This window comes from Calonectris borealis, chromosome 20 (genome assembly GCF_964195595.1).
Source record: "Calonectris borealis chromosome 20, bCalBor7.hap1.2, whole genome shotgun sequence".
NCBI classification, from domain to species: Eukaryota; Metazoa; Chordata; class Aves; order Procellariiformes; family Procellariidae; genus Calonectris; species Calonectris borealis.
In genome coordinates, this window is record NC_134331.1 from 8,352,884 (window position 1) to 8,370,222 (window position 17,339).

Below are 17,339 nucleotides of genomic sequence, written 5' to 3' on the forward strand. Positions count from 1 at the left end.
ATGGTGTCACATCATCTCCTGTACATGGCTGAACTGAGCATCTATCAACTGCTTGTTTGGTGCTCAGTGCACTTCCCATGTCAGCAGGGCAACGGACCATTAATAGCATTCTGGTATTTTCTGGTAGCGACATCTGCCTTTATGACTTGGGGTTCACTCTAAATATCTGTATGTGTAATTTAGCTCCATAACCAGCTTAAGTCCCAAGTGATGTCTTTTTACATCTTCTCCCAGGAAACTGTGCCTATGTCAACAAATTGCTTCTCTATTTTTCAGGCAAAATATTTCCTTTCTAAATATCATCTCTCTGCTTTTCCCATGTCTGTGTTTTTTCCTTGAATCTGCAGCATAAAACCTTCTTGGTTCCCTTTATCTAAACAGACAGCCCGTGTGCAATACAACTGAGACAGGCACAGCAGGAGAAATGAGTGAGAGCTGGGGAAGACTGGAGAATGTGGATGGACATTAAAGAAATATTAAATGTTCTTTAAGAATTGTAGCTCATCTTTTACGCAGTTTACGCTACGTCATTAATGTACCGAAGGAATTTCTAAATCAGGAAAAAAAAATATTGCCATAAATAGTTAATTTGATAGCAAAGTGCTAATTACCTTTCTCGAACGAACTCTGCCATTTCTTTCTGCATTTGTTTCCCTTTAAGTTGCTTTTGAAGAAGAATTTCAAATCCTGACACTGTATTGTTCCCTTGCGAATCCTTCTTATCAGCCTGGAAAGAAAAAGGAAGTTCAAGAAAAAGATATGGGGATCAAAACCACAGACACATAGTTCCCAGCGGCAACTGCCCAAGCAGTCCGAGCGACAGGGGGCAATGGTATCTGAAGAGTCCTCCTCTAACAGCAGCTGATGGTTGCCGCACCTCAGCCCCTCTCAGAGGAATAGTCTAACACTTTCTCTTTCCCCTTCCTCTTATTCCTTTTTTTTTTAATTAAGAAAAAAAAAGAAGTTTTACAGTTATCTTTAGCCAGCATAAAACTATGTTGGGGCCAAAGCAGCAGTCTTGCCTTCCCTTCTGCCCGTGGCCTTTCAAACCTGATAACGCCCCTGGGCTGGCTCCGGCAAGTGTGAGCCCTGACAGCTCAGCCCTGCAAAGAGAAGAAGGCATCCTGGAGCCAGCACAAGGGAACTGCTGGAGGAGAGGGGAGGACACTGCTGCTCTTTCCAGGGGTAATGCAGCCCTGGATAGACTGTAAAGCTCAACCCTGATTTGCACTCAGAAAAATAGAGCCAGTCTGCACAGGTCTGCTGTAAAGCAGGGTAAAACAGCACCTTGTTCAATAGATTACCGCCATACATCCCATCTTTCATTTTTTGTTTCCTACACAGCCCTTTTCACCCCTTGCTCCACTGACTTCAGGGTTGCTACAAGGACCAACACAGTCTTCTCTCTGCTCTGGCTTTTCTCTCCTCACTCTGCTTTCCCTTATTTCATTTCCCACCCTCTTCTAACAAACAGGCCTGGAGAACACTTCCCTAAGGACTACAGGTTTTGCTCCAATACCCTGGGTGCTGCACATTTGCACAGAGAAAAATGCCACATTAATCAAAGCAGGAGACTTGCAAGACGTCATGCCAGGCACTGGGCAGCTGGGCACTACCAGCCTGAGACAACAGGAGGAGTGGAGCTGATTGAAGAAGGAGGCAAGTCATGGGCAGACCATGGATTACAAGGCTGAACAAGAGGAAAGTCCTGGGAGCAGAACTATGGGAGGATAAAAGTTTGCAGAAGAAAGGCAGCTTTAGGTGGAGTTTCACTGAGAGTGAGATGTGACCAAACCCAAGGAGCCAAGCAATGGCCAAGCCTAAATGGAAAGACCCAAGGAGGGCAGCGACTTCTGTAAGACACATGCAAAAAATAAGCCTATACACCATTTCCGATTTATTGTTCGTGGGACCAGAAGACTGGAAGCAACCGAAAACACTCTGATGGTTTGGTAAAGTAACCATTTGCAAGTATGTCAGTGTATTTTAGCAAGTTACTGTCATTAGTCCTCACACCAACACTGAGCAGGCATGAGGGGAAGCGCTGCTGTGCCTCCAACAGCTACATTTTTTTGTAAGTGAAACTCCTTTTTTTTTTTAAAAAAAAAAAAAGGAAATTCTTCAAAAACTGATAACTGAAAACACATATGAAATTCATAAAATCTTCATTGTTGAGGTAGTATTCCCCCCACCCCCCAAAAAACAGTTTTGCAGTGGAAGATTTTTTCTATCAGTTCCACACTTGAAGGACTATTGTATCATTTTAATCTGATTCAGGATCCTGAAAGTGGAGCTAAGCATGAGAGGGCACACACAAAAACACAGCCACTGGAGACTTCCCGTGCTGAAGGCTGCATTAAAGCTACTCATTTAAGAGCTACTAATGGGCTCGTCCTTCACAAACTTCATCCTTTAAAAAAGTCATTTATCATCTGTCCTCCAGAATATCCCGTGGGAGTGAATTTTACAATTTAACACAAAGTTTGTAACTACCTGCTTGTATTAAATGTGATACCCTCAGCTTCCTTGTGCATCCCTAGCTCTCATGCTCTGGGAAACACTGAAATAACATTCCCTGCCAGCCACCTCGCTATCCTTCCTCCTGCTGCACAGCCCTTTTGGCTGAGGTATTTTGAGATCTGTAGTTTGTCCTACATCCTCCCCATTTCCTGACCAAAACCATCTCCTGACACCTGATCTTGCCTTTCTGGACACTTTTCTGATAATTGCCCACATCTGAGACCAGTTAGATGGTTTCCACCTGATCTTCATTGGCATTCTCAGTCTCCCTGGTGCTGCCCTAATGCATTGCATTTCAGCCCAAATTCTCCTTTACTTTGTACCACAAATCAAGCTGTTTGTTCCACTTTTTTGGAAGCTCAGGAGCTGCAATATGGCATGTGGCTGGCTGCCTACTTACCCAGAAATAATCACAGTAGCTCCACTCCGAAGGTTTCAGCAACTGCTGCTCTGGCATTACGTCAGGGTGGGGGAAAGTCACACAGTTTATCTGTTAAAAAAAAAGCAAAAGAGAGTTAGAAGGTAATGAAATTTAGCTGTTGATGAGAAATATGCAAATGAAAGGTTATATATACACGCGCTTCCAATCAGAAAATCCACAGTAAATGCATGTCAGTGAAGAAAAATTGGTTGTTGCATGGAAACAGCAGCTAAGTATTCCCAGAAAGCTCCTCTGAGCAAGCAGGAGTGTCAGCTCAGAGGAAAATAACTATCCATTTCACATGAGGAAAACCTGCTTAATTTGGAAAGCGCCATACAGGGAGTTCTCCTAGATCCCTAACAAACTGTGGTAAAAATCCTGACGTGAAACACACTGAGCACGTCCTGAACATAAGAAATACTGTGAGCAGCAGAGAGCACTGAAGGCACTATTGCCGTATCTCATCAGAAAATCTTGGCTATGTTAGTCTCTTACAGGATTACAAAAAAAGGTGTTACTTTTTCAGCGCGCAGCCCTTCCATCTATCACAGAGACCTGTTCAGATGAAAGTGATGCTCCCTGCAAAAAGGAACAGGGGCTCTCTAAAGTCAGCTAGCCTTCAGTGCACAAAAAACACAGCAATCTGTGAGACAGTCATTAAAAAAGGCATAAAAAAGTACAAGTGCTCATTAAGTTATCGCAGTAGAAAATGTAGCCTGATAAAAGCACTGAAAAGTGGAAGCGAAGAATGTGACAGCTACTGCAGAACGTGCTGCAGAATAACTCTGGATGCAGTTAAGCCCTCCAGGGGAAGCATCAGCAAGACTCAGAGCTCACTGTCAGTATGTAACACTCACCTAAAATTTCTGTTGGGCAGGCACACTAAAAGCAGTCCCTCTTATCGCACCCACGGGTTCACTGGACACTAAAAGTACTTATGTATTAATCAAGGAATCAATAGAAATTGGGGATGGAAGACTCACAAATGTAACTGTATGGGTTTTGGGGTTTTTTTTTGGATCAGTTAACATTCACAGGAAATCCAAAAACAAAGCTCTGGGCAGGGTTAGTACAGCTGCACCGGCAGACCTAAAGGTAGTGCTTACATGCAGTGAATCAGCCTTTGGACTATTCAGAGAGGATCAAAAAGGACACGACAACATGCTGCAAAGTGCTGACACAGTGTAAACCCACCGTGCTAGAGCAATGCAGACAAAGCCTTTAGCTGATACAATGCTGTTCCTACAAACCCACAGTGGCTCTGCTGCTATCTGCCCATGCTGAAGTTTCAGTGGCTGTCCTGTATGTAATGCAAGAGCTTTCTCCACCCCCCTTCTCACAAAAATCACTCTGTCCAGAGCTTGCCAAGTCCATTTCAAAGCAGGCTGAGGACCCTGTACCTATGGTGTCTTTGGCTATCACCTCAGCTAGATCCTAAACTATGCATCTTCCCTTCCAGCTTCCTTCCAGCTCCCATCGGGCTTCAATCTGATCTGCAGGAGGTCAGAGACCAGGGCCCTCACTTCACCATCACTTTGCAGGCAGCAGCTGTGCACCAGTGAGCCTGCATCTCCAGCCAGAGCCAGCCTTCACTGGCCACATGGTCCCAACAACAGACAACAGGAGCTGCTAAAAACACCTTCCCATTCCTTCACACTCCCCATCAGAAGTGCCACACATCAGGAGTTATAAAACATTAGTTCAGTTCAGAGAGGGATGGCCGCGCAACAGAGGTGCCGGTGCTCACCCTCGCCCGGGCACCCCGCACCCCTGTGGCATCAGGGGACATGCCAGAGGACATGCCAGTGCAGTCACACTCAGCTGGGCTTGCTCATGCTGCAGCGATGCTCCCCTGTGTTATCCCAGGCTGACCTCTGTCACCACCACAGCCTCCAGCACGAAGCCCTTCCATGAGGGATGTTCCACTGAGGACACAACCTATCCCTGCTAAAGTTTTCCCCTCCTGCCTCTTCAGCTCAGTTATCTCAGGACAGCACCGCAAGCCCATCTTGCTCTGTTTTTTTGATTAGATAGGTTGGGTTACCTTCCCTTCTCCATTCAGGGATCACCAGATCTAAAAGCCTGCGAGCAGATCCCATCATCCACTGGAAGCGGCCCAGCCACAGGAGAGGAGCTAGCACCTCTCCTCTGGGCACAGCCAGCACAAGCAGGGGTGTGCAGAGCTGCTCACAGGCACTGCAAAGCTCCAGCGCGAGGGGCTGCCAGCATGCACTGGCTCCACACCCTGTTAGGAGACTCCTCTCACCTCCCCACCAGGAAGCTTCACAACTGATCAGCCCAAATGTCTTAAAAATACCGTCTAGAAAGCTTAAGCCAAATTGATAATTTCAGACAGCGTCCAACAAGCACTGACCTGGACCAGAGCTGGACCAGCGCACAAGGACAGACGAAGAAAAGGCTCCGCTTCACAGATCACCAAATCCCATGCCACTGCTGATCACGGGCTGCACTGGTACCTGGACATGCCCCTACGCTGTCACAGCCACACACTATTTCTCAAATAACGCACTATATTGTAGTTTTGCCTTAAAAAAATGAGATGGCCTCAGAACTCGTGCACAATTGCTCTGCCACATATCATAGCAGGCCAACTGCTTCCCATGAGTGAGCAACGCTGCAGCTCATCCTCCTAGAGCAGGGGAGATATGGGAAACAAAGTATTGTCAGCAATGACAATATTACAGGTAACCATGTGAAGGTATGCGGTGTCAAGACAGGTTTTAAACAACTTCTGGCTTTGAGGATTTCTGGCTTTGATGCTGCATTTCACACTCACTGAATAAAACTTTGGGTGACAGGTCACTTGGATGCCAGCTCTTCCGGCCCCTCCAGCCTCTAGAGCATCTCCAACCCCCCCAGCAACCTCAATCCCCCCCAGCAACTCCAACCCCCGCAGCACCGGCAGCCTGTCAGCCTGCACGAAACACTGCCCTGTGCACAGCTACCATGTGTGCTTACACAACACACCTCATGGGCATCCAGGTCAAGGTGCTGCCCCTTGAAAGCAGACTGCCAAGCTACAGGAACTCGGGATTTAGCTCAAGTTAAAAATCGTTAGCAGCAGAAGGCAAAAGAGGTAAAGAGACTGCATGGAAGTTTTAGGTATGCTGGAAACAATTCACATCTCCGCATCAGGAGCGTCAATACTGCAGTGGTAAAAGGAGAGAGGTTATTCTGGTTTCCACCTATCTTCTAACTGGTGGTCTTGCAGAGAATGGCTAGGAGGTCCCCTGTGGAAATACACTGCTGAGTGGAGTTTTGTGTTGCCCAGGATGACTTATTTCAACTAAGAAAAGACCAAATGCTTCCCATGAAGACAGCAGTGTTTTCAAGGCAGATTTCTAGGGACCAACATTGTCACACTGGATAATGAGAAGGGGGGAAAACAGGCACCTCCTAAGTGTATTTTGCAGCCCTTACCAGAAGACTGGGCATCATCGCACCGCGCACCAGGACATGGAGGTGACGTGCAGCCAGGAGCACGTACAGCGGCACAGGAGTTGTTCCCTGCAGCCTAAAAATCTGCAAAGGGAAACTGCAAGGGAAATTCATATTCCCTGCTAAAATCGGCATCTGTTTCACAAAAACTAAATCTGTGTCAATTGGAAGCTGCTTATTAACTTTATGACTCTCGGTTACATCACTAATGTCCTGAAGAAATAAAGAGTCACTGGAAATGCCCACACTTGGACGGGTCAAGGTGTCCCACTGCGATGGACCGAACGCACTGCACCACATCCATGCACGTAGCAGGAAGAGGAACAGTGAGTACACATGTCAACAGGTGATGAGAGTAAGGTTAATTCACATATTTCTCAAAGAGTATCATCAGATTCAAAGTTTTAGGAATAAATCAAACATTCTTCACTTCTCAGAAGCTTATACTTAATTGTCTAGAAACGATGATGAATTGTCTGGAAAAAGTCATGAGGCCGTTTGGGTCTAGTATCACATTTAAAAGGAAATTGGTGTCAGAATTAAAAGAAAAAATGCAGAAGCTTTTGCAATCTTAACAAAAAAAAGAAAAAAAAAAGGATTATTTGTGTGGTAAACAGAACTTACGGTTTTCTACACAATGTCCCAGAGGGGGCATGAAAATTTTCAAAACTCTAGAAATATTACTAAAAATTATACACGACTGCATAGGAAATCCTGTGACTCTTTCTTTCCTTTCATCACCACAGATTTCTTACACTTAAACAAGAGCTCTTGGATCTGTATTTCTGAACATTTCTAAAACCTCTCAGGGTTTCCCAGCAGGGAGGGGAACACCGGGCTGGCACTGAGCAGGACATGGCCACGCGCCAGCAGTGGAGTGACCACATCTCACTCCCCCCACAATCGTCCCTCTGAAATAGTCCTTTTCTTGTTTCTAAAATCAAAGATAGCTGAAGAAAAGCACTTGGTTCACCAGCTTAGTCGCACTGATGAGCTTTTTGACTTATGCTAAAGAGAGAAGCATCTCACGATGATGTCCTGATGTTTAACAGCATTAAATAGCTCTATCAGTCCCACAGACAGTGACACCCTCTTCCCGCGCAAGGGACCACTGCTCTCACTCATTGCATCCCTGACAGCGGGTCAGGCTATGTGCAAGGTCTAAATTCAAACAACAGGATAGATCATCGCAGTGCTAATCTCTTTCAACAATGCTGACTAGCCAACAAGGCCTGAACAAAAGCATGCAGAAGCTATTACAGCTGTAATTGCCACTAAGAAACAAAACAAATTAAAACATGTATCTCAGCTAATGACGGAGTCACAGAACTTTAAGAGAAAACAAGGCGTTATGACCCGCATTACATTCGCTCAGGCTCTACTGGGACAGTCGAGATGATAATCAGCCTTACCATGATATTATGTCCTCATCCAGCCTCTTCACTAATAAAAATAATTGCTGTTGTCAGCTTGCAACAAAGCAAAATTAATGACAAGACACCAGCAAGGCGTACTCCAAGTATAAGCTAAGCAAACACGCCAGAGGACAGCTGCCTGTCCTTCCAGCTGCCACTGGACACAAGTGGCACCATAAAACCTGTGTGAGAGAGCCACTGGATCGCCAAGGCTAGAAGAAGGTACACAGTCAGAGAAGACACGCTGTGAAAAATATGGTGAAAACAAAGCTCAGGGTTAGGGCAGGGGGGAGAAGAAAACCAGACAAGCAACATAAACTGATGCATTTCTCTTGACAAACCTGCTGTGTACCAAACACAATAAACAGGTAAAATACTTTTGCCCGTATACCGATCATGAGCAAAAGCAATTATACTCTTAGCAGCTAAATATTCCAGCTCATATTTCACATGAGTGCATCGGCAGTGATGGCAAAATGAGCTGTTTACGTTGTAGGTGACACTTGATTATGTCTGAGATGTGAAAGGGTGACAGAAGAAGGAAAGTCACAGGGAGGCAGGTGAGCTCACAGGATTTGCACAGGATCAAGAAACTTTGTTGGGTTGGACATGCACATTAATTTCATGGATTTCAAAGTCCTCTGGAGGCTTTTAAGTTGCTACCAGCACTCACCAGTAAGTGAGACATTGCCAAGCAACATGAATAAAACAAGAATAATTTGTTCAAGGCTTAGGTAATCAACTACATGTTTATTACATAAGACACTATATAAATAAATGAGCAGACAGTGGGTGAGCTTACTGTGCTGTGCTAAAGTGACTAAAGCTGGGCAACATTCTTGCTCATTTCTTCAACTTAAAAATACAAATTATTTTGCCTGATTTCTGCACATTCATAGCACATTAAACACAGCACAGCTGTGCCAGATTGCCTAACTCCAGTATCGGCTTTACAATTTCAGCTGAGACCCGAAAAGTACAACAGCCAACTCCACTAGATGTAACGAGTTCACCTCGCCAAATGGGACCCTTTAGGCAAAACAGCCAAATGCAAAGGCTGGAGGAGATCTCAGAAGAGCTTAGGCACAGACAAAGGCTTGGGCAGTTTTAACTCTACCCAGGGAAGCCCAGGAATGCCTAGACTGTTGCCGTGGTTTAACCCCAGTCGGCCACTAAACAGACGCTTGCTCACCCTCCCCTGCCACTCCAGGGGGATGGGGGGGAGAATCGGAAGAGCAAAAGTAAAAAACCACATGGGTTGAGATAAGAACAGTTTAATACTTGAAATGAAATACAATAATAATTGTAATGAAAAGTAAAACAACGAGAAGGGGCAGGGGGGGAACAAAACCCAGGGAAAAAACCAAATAATGCAACCGCTCACCACCGGCCACCCACCACCACACCCAGCCAGTCCCTGAGCAGCGATCGCTGCCCCCTGGCCAACTCCCCCAGTTTATACACTGAGCATGACGTCATATGGTATGGAATATCCCTTTGGCCAGTTTAGGTCAGCTGTCCTGGCTGTGCTCCCTCCCAGCTTCTTGAGCACCTGGCAGAGCATGGGAAGCTGAAAAGTCCTTGACTAGCCTAAACACTACTTAGCAACAACTAAAACATCAGTGTGTTATTAACATTATTCTCATACTAAATCCAAAACACAGCACTATACCAGTTCATAGGAAGAAAATTAACTCTATCCCAGCTAAAACCAGGACAACTGTGTCTAGGTAGATTCAACATGTGGTTTTAGCGTTGGCAAGGTGATGCTGTGGCTACGGTACAACAGAAGGGGAGAACAGACAACGGAAGTCCTGATCATTAACAAAATCAATTGATACACTTTCTATTTCAAAGGGAAGATTCTGCCAAAAGTGTTTAGGAGCGCTCTTTATTTGGTCTATCTGTAGAAAGGTTCAGAGATGATTCAGTCAATGCCTGCCAAAGCAGGGGATTTCTGACAGTTTCTGCCATGCAGTCAGCCCCAGGACAGAAGGGAGAACGGTGCTGAATGTGCAGCCTCATACTGTGTTCATCACACTGTGTCAGACGCAGAGCACAGCAGCAGAAAATACCAAGTTACTACATGTAGGCTGCCCCTCTTCCCATCTGCAGCATGTGTTCATTTATGTGTCCAACATATGCAATACAAATGCCAGCATTTTCCAAGTCATGCCGTATCTTGACATGGCACTAGAGCATTCTTCAGGAAGAAACCCACAATGAGAAATACCATATCATCAGATCGGTTTCTTGCTCTTCAGGTGAGACATAGCTCTGTCCCTGAGTCGATGTACCCCTGTACCTTCTCCATTTAACTCTCCCTCACCTATGGCAAAGGAGCTCCAGCTTCCACAGGTAATTCATAGCCAGAGACAGCTCTTCAAGAATCACACAGCAAACCATCCAGCCTAAAACTAATGAGTGCACCCTGAAACCCACTGCAAAATCAACGCAGACTGCAGACCACAGACCTGCACTGCTGCTTTCTAAGTGAGCATCAATAATTTGTGCAGTTTCAAAACAGGCTCTGATATAACCCAGCTGGGGTTTCCCTTCCAAAGAAAACAGACAACACCACAATGTTGGTAACATTCATTTACCAAAAAGAAAACACCATACTCTTCTTGTTGGGTGCATGTAGATGAGAAATACTCCAGCTCCCATCTGCCTTCAGGATTTCCAGAAGCCGTGCTCCTAAATGGCTATTTGGATGTAGAGGAGGCAGATGCATTCCTAGGAAGATGGGAATGAACTCCCACTCCTCTGCTGAAAGCGGTGAAACAGGGACAGCTAGGCTGCAGCTGCTGGTCAGGCTGGACATCACCTGATATCCACAGTTTACGTAGCACAGGATTTCAGTTTGTGGGGAGGTTTGCTGGACTGAGAGCCCCAAAGTTAATCACAAAATTCCCCTCTGCAAGAAGAGGTTCTGCCTGAGCACTGCAACAGACCAAGAAAAACCATCTGACAGCAAGCTAAGGATGTGCCCTGCAGCTCTCGTTAACCAGAACATCCCAATGTCAGCTTGAGTGGCGCTGAACAAATATAACCTCGTAGGAGACAGGGGGAAAATTTACATTGCTTTACAGTTTACACTCCATATGAGAATGTTGTTTTTCACAATGCTTCCTTGATGCAGGCTATGGCTTGGAGCAAACAGCTATTAAAATTAGCTTGTTTTTGTCTGTCTGATGCATCCTACTTGAAAGCTTCGGACTTCTGCTGGAGAAACGCACATCCAGTGACCCTGACATAACACATAACACTTTCTCACTTTGCAAATGCTACCAGATGGCACATGGGCCAGCAAATAGAACAGTGAAAACCACCCCTCAGTGAACAGTCTGAGTCCTCACCCCTGCAAGGAGCGAGTATTTCAGAAACAGAAGTGTTCTTGCTCTTGTGCTGGGCCTGGGACCATGTCTAGCCCCTCTGGACATGATGTTCAGCCCATGGTTTCCTCCAACCCGGGTGGGCAGGGGACTGCATTAGGTGGGTCAGATAAGTTTCCAGCCCCAGCCACCACATACTTGGAGGCCCTACAGCTGATTCCCCAGGACATTTGTAAATCTCCCCAAACCAACAGATTTATACTTACTTCATGACATACACTCTCTCAATACACTAATTAACAGTAACAACACATTTTTTATTCATAATGACTGATTTTGATAACCAGGTAAACTACTGGAGATATTTTAATTGGTTTTTCCCAGAAAACTGTACCTACATGGCAATGACTGACCTGCACTGCAGTCAGAGACACCTGTACGTGCTCCTTTTGAACACCCGTCCCTGTCACCAGAAACCCAGGGAATCGTGCCCACCATCAACAGGCTGCATGTGATAATGTAGACAACAATCTCCTCCTTGTAGTAACAGTTAACAATGATGCATAACATTAAATTATTCCTTTTGTTCTCATGGATTTTATGTCCTGCCAATGCTTGCAGCTGTAAGCACACTTATTGCCTCTCCTTTATCACTGCAATTCATTTATCTGCTCATTTATTTTCTTTATTATTTCCTTTTAAATAAACGTTTCTATTCCCAGCCACCTTCATTAATCTATTTTGATTTCCTCCCTGATTTTAAACATCTGTCCTGCACTGAGGAGTCCAGAAATGCAAACTGTATTCCGGATGAGGTCACCATGCATACAAAAGATATTAATGTCTGTAAACATGATACTGGGAACATCTTAATTGAGTCAGCTATATTTAATTACCAATATTAAAATGTAAGATTAACTTCATACCGAAACCTAAAACCTTTGCCTATATTTCCCATCAGAAATATTCACTTGGACACTCTGGCACAGAAAAATACCTTCTGACACCTCTTTGAGAAAAAAATAAAGATTCTGCCCTGGCAGGGCAATGACCCATCTCCTCAGTTTGTACTTCTGTAACTTTTCAGTGCTTCTCCAAATAGAGGCTGGGGGGGCGGGTGGTTACCAGGTGAGGAAGTTTTTTCAGGACACCTGGTTCTCAGTCAGCATCTGAGGCACGCGTTGTTGCCCTTCCTCGGTCTGTCCTCACCTTCTGCTCATCCCAGAACCACCAGAATCAAAGGGAAACTGATAGTGGAATTCTGCCCGGGTCGGGGATCCCAAAGCCTCCCTGGACCCCTGATTTATTAGTCTTTAAACACCAAAATTACTTGTCCCACTGGCCGGGCGCCCGACGGTGCCCAGCAGGGAGCCCCCACCGCCCCCGGCGGGCACCACCGCCCCCCCCCACCCCGGCCCCCCCCCGCCGCACTCACCGTCAGGCTGCTCTCCTTGCTCTGCCGCCGCGGCGCCGCCGGGGACCCCGGGGTCTGTGGAAACAAACGGGGCGCATCGTCACGGCCGCTCTCGGAGCCCAGCATGGCGGGCGCGGGCCGCGCGCTAGGCGGACCCCATGGCCCGGCGGCGCGGCACGACGCGTCTCGGCTCGGCTCGGTTCGGCGCGGCGCGGCTTGGCACGGCGCGGCTCAGCTCGGCGCGACTCGAGGGGAAGCTGGAGGCGGCGCCGCCGTCCGGCAGGGCCGCCCCCCCTCGCCGCCGCCAGCCCGCGCGGCCAATGGCGGACTGAGCCGGGCCGGGCCGGGCGGCGGAGCCACTCCCAGCCGGGCGAAGCGGGCCGCCGACCCCACCGCCTGCTGGCCGAGCCCTCGGAGCGGCACCCGCCTGGCGCTCCGCCTCTCGCCTCTGCCGCGCCGGGCTGTGGGAGGTAGCCGGGGCCGAGCCGCGTTGCCGGGGAGGTGTGGGCACGCACCGGCCCCGGTGCGGTCCTGCCCCGGCTGCCCGCGCGCTGCCGGCTCGGAGGCAGCGGGAGCTGATCCGCAGCGGGAGCTGATCCGCAGCGTGCGAGTCCGCTCCTGGCAGCAGTCGCTGGGCTGTGCCGTGGACTCCAGCCCCTGTCGCCCTGCCCTGGCACCGCGTCCACAGCAGCCGCCGTGGAGACGAGCAAGGCCGGACGCTGGGATGGGGGGAGCATACCCCCGCTGGGCAGTGTTCGTGCAGCGCCCCAGAACAGCGCGCTCCCTTTGGGCTACAGCCTGAAATTCGACGTCCAGCTGAAGTCACAGCAGCAGCAACGTGCCCAGGACTGAATGCGTGCGGTTTCACACGGGCCCGCTGCTGGCCTGTGGGACGCTGGCCGGCCAGGCTGTGCTGCTGCTCCCTTTGTGGCAGTTGTGACAACCTGAACAGGCAGCATTTAGCTGCTCTCTAGGAAGCTGTAAACAAGGCCTGGCCCTGCGCCCAGCACAGTACAGTACAGCTCCGTGTTGTTCTCAGTTGTGGCTTTTTCCCCCTTGACCTGTTTCCAAGAAACGTGGCTGAGCTTGCCAGCGTTTGTTTGCATGATGGCTGCTACCCAGCTCTAAGAAAGCATCCTGGAGAATGCCTGGAAGCTGCTCTGCAGCAGGAGACAGCCTGTGCCAAGAACAGACAAGAAGGCAGTCAAGGTAAAGCAGCTTGGGATGGCCCAAGACAGGCAAGTAGGAGAGGGACTGGCCAAAGTGTATGAGAGTTTGAGGGTGCAGAGAACAGCTTCTTGCAAACACCAGTTTATGGTCAGATGTTTTCTTTACTAAGGACTCTTCTGCGAACTCTTCCACAGCTCCCAGGAAAAGCAGGCTCCCAAGCGGGCGTGGACACAAGCTGCTCTTAGAATTAATGGCACCAGCAGCTAGTTATAGATTCAAAACTAGTTATAGGTTCAAAGCAGGAATTAAGCCAGGACTTCAATTTGGAAAAACCTGTAGTAAAGGAGCAATGGAAAGAAAGTATCATGGGGGCTGTTGAAGTGAATGAGAAAAGTCATGAAAGGGATTTTTGTCAGTCTGATGGTTGAGTCAGCTGACCAAACCAGTGCATGGCAATGGAGTCCCCATGTGAATTTGACCAAAAAGGTGGCTATAAACTCGAGTCAGACTCAGCACCGTAAAAATGGAAAGTGGCAAATGTTATTACAAAGGAAGTTCTGGGGGAGTCAGTTAACCTGACTTGTGTACCAAGCCAACTGCAAAAACATTGTGAATCAGATACCTTGAGAAATGAGATTTGTTGCACAAGGATTAACATAGGTTTTTTAAAAGGAAGTCACAGCCTGCAAGTTTATTCGAGTTCTCTGAGGGACTCAGAGCAGACGTGTGGACAGGGGTATCTGGTAATGCACTACATCAGTTTCTGGAAAACTTTTGACCTAGTTTAGGTGCGCACATGCTCTGCCTCCAGCCTGTGCAAACAGCTCAGAGAAGAAGCAGCACAGGACAGTTAAGTGCAAGATGTTTGATGTGAATGTGGAAGGAATAGGGAGTCCAAAGCTCTGGACTGTATCATGGAAGATGCCATGAATCCACTGGTGCGCAAGCAAAACCAGAAGTGCTGACTTACCTGAAACAGCACAGATGAGGGCAGGGCTGAAGGCCACTACCTAGGAGGCAGTGGGCGAGAAAGTGGGTTGAGGCAAAGAGGGACAGTTGGCAGACAAAACAAAATTTAGACTAAGAAATAGGAAACATCAGAGGGACGCTGAGAGCAACAGGCAACCCAGGTCAGCATGGTAGCAGCACACAAATCAAACATGCATTTCACTGGGTGTATTTAAGTAGTTGCACTGCAGAAAAACCTACCAGTTAATAGAGAAATGAAACAGAGAACTCCGGTCCGGTACCACCAGGGGAAAAACGCCAGCGGGCAGCGAAGCACAACCTAACAGGAGTGCAACCCCCCTGCTATTTAGCTGTTGCTGTTTTGGCAGAGAGCGAAGAGTTTCATGGGAGGAGCTGGAAGAGGGCCCTGTGCTGCATCTGCAGACCTGAAGGGAAGACTCTCGCGGGGACATGAAGTGGTGCAAGAAAAACTGCAGGGATATTTATTGAAAATTTGGACAAACAGGCAGGGGAGAACGGCTGTCCACAAGTCAGCGTCTTGAGCTGGGTGAGGCATGGGCTACGTAAGGCACAGAGGAGGGCCTGTAAAAGGACATGCAGGAATGGATGAAGTAATTGAGAAAAAAGCTTCAGACAAATTCTTTGTGAATACTGTCTTTGGGAGGGAAAGCTGCAAGAGAACACAATGAGATACAGACATGGGCAGATGTGCAAGTCTAGAGAGAGGACTGTGCTGGAGACAGGTCCAGGCTTCAGGCTGGAGTGGCAGGAAAGTTTGTAGGTTTGTTAATAGTGACTGAAGTGGCCTGGTGGATTTTTCAGAAAGGAGTGATAGGACAAAAAATCCAAAGTATCTTGGCATTTTATACTGTTTTACCCATTGGACACAAAGACTAACTATTCTAGATGCAACAAATCTGTCTGATCTGACAATTTCTAAAAGAAAATGCCTCTTGATCTCCTGCTCTGGGCAGATTCCTAAACTACTTAAGTGGAGACCCATTTATTCTTGGATACCATTGTTTGGCTTTTTCCCCAGAACTTACCTGGGGGTCCCCACTGGCTTTTCGGAGGCTCATATGGCCAGAGTCGAGCTGGTGTACCGGGGTCCCAGAGGTGTGGTAGCCATTCACTGTAAGAACAGATGTAGAGTTAGCAGGCTTGCTGCTGGTAGCAAATGAATAATTGCACATTTTAAAAGCTAATCACATAATTGAATATACAGATACAAATTACGGTGCCTTTTTTGAGTCACCAATGTTCACTGCCTCCAGCTTAAGAAATTATGGATGCTTTTCCCCATCCCAACAGGGTGGCAATGTGATGTGTTAGCTCCAACCCAGAAAGAACCCAGAACCGGACTCTGCAGAAGCTCAGCCCATGGGCCCACTCCGCCCTCAGGTTCCTGCAGCGGGCTCTTATCAGGAGTTACAACAGGAGTTACTGAGCTGGAAAGAACCAAGAAAAAGAGACCTCCAAACTCAAAACAGTTCCCATACTGCTGTTCGGTAAAATGATGTGTTTGAAGAAGCAGGGTATGTAAAAAGCACGGGTTTAATAGAGATGGGCTTTTCATGTCAAGGAAGCAAGCTTTGTAAAATGTTTATGGTTCATGTATACAGCTGTAGGGTACTTTAATTTTGGAATATACTGAGCAAAGCATAATGCTCGAAGTAGGATTAAAACATGACACACAACTACATCACAAATCCTTTGGTCACAACAAAATACGCAATCTTCAAGCATACTTCCCACTCTGCTGATAGAGGGGCATCAGTTCGAAAACCATCCTCTAGACTGCATTATTTACAGTCAGCTGGCAGCAATGGCCTTTACATTTAACACTTTTTATTCTAGAGTAATTTTTGCTTTGCTTTGTCTTTCTGCAGTACCTGAAGCTTTTCAGTAGTTATGCAGCTGATTCTCTGTTACTTGATTCCCTGCAACTTCAAGTCAGGACAGAGGTGAAGTGGTCAGCTCTGTAGCTACCACTTGCTAAAACGCTTGCACGTGCTCTGCGTGCAAGAGCTATAGCCAGCGCACGTTCCTCTGCAGCTTTTTGTTTCCCCGGCCCCGGCAGAAAGTGGGACTGGGAAAGGCAGCCTGTCCTTTCTTCCCAGAGCTGGCAGCACCGCTGGGTCACCATCTGCCTCCATGCTCTAAGGAAGGAGCCATCTCAGCTCTAAGCAGACACTTCAGACAACCAGCTGGAAAATGCATCAGTAGGGAAACAGCAGGTGAGAAGATGTATCGGAAGGGAAAGCCCCACCACGTTTATTCTGCTACGCTCAGGTGACTGTGTACATTAAATATACATCCCATGTAATCACAACATTTTCCTTTGCTGAGTGGTAGAGAAGCAGATTCACCCAATGCAGTGGTCAGGCACAGCATCAAACAGTACCTGCAGAACTCTTCTGTGACACAGGGCTCTTTGGAGTCCCAGGCACACTGCTTGGCCGCTCCCAGGTCGTTTCTGTTGAAGGGAAACATCAGTGATGGAGACCTTGCACACTCGTCAGAGTTACGTCTATTACACACACACAAATGAGCCTGACCCTCAGTGTTCTCTGAACCAGGTTCTCACCCTGTGAGGAAGTGCACCTCTTTGCACTCCCGATCTCCTCCCATCTCTT

The 17,339-nt window shown here is 47.4% G+C and overlaps 1 protein-coding gene across 4 annotated transcripts in view; it reads right to left on the reverse strand.

Moving 5' to 3' along the window:
• The window catches only part of GAS7 (growth arrest specific 7), a 105,492-nt gene that overhangs the window by 29,339 nt on the left and 58,814 nt on the right, over window positions 1–17,339 (reverse strand). For all 4 annotated transcript variants that reach the window (XM_075169745.1, XM_075169746.1, XM_075169748.1 and 1 more), the window contains exons 3-7: window positions 17,108–17,179; window positions 15,750–15,835; window positions 12,586–12,639; window positions 2,921–3,010; window positions 612–727 (exon numbers count right to left, since the gene is read on the reverse strand). In XM_075169745.1, coding sequence (XP_075025846.1) covers window positions 612–727; window positions 2,921–3,010; window positions 12,586–12,639; window positions 15,750–15,835; window positions 17,108–17,179 — 418 coding nt within the window. The remainder of the gene's footprint in view (window positions 1–611; window positions 728–2,920; window positions 3,011–12,585; window positions 12,640–15,749; window positions 15,836–17,107; window positions 17,180–17,339) is intronic.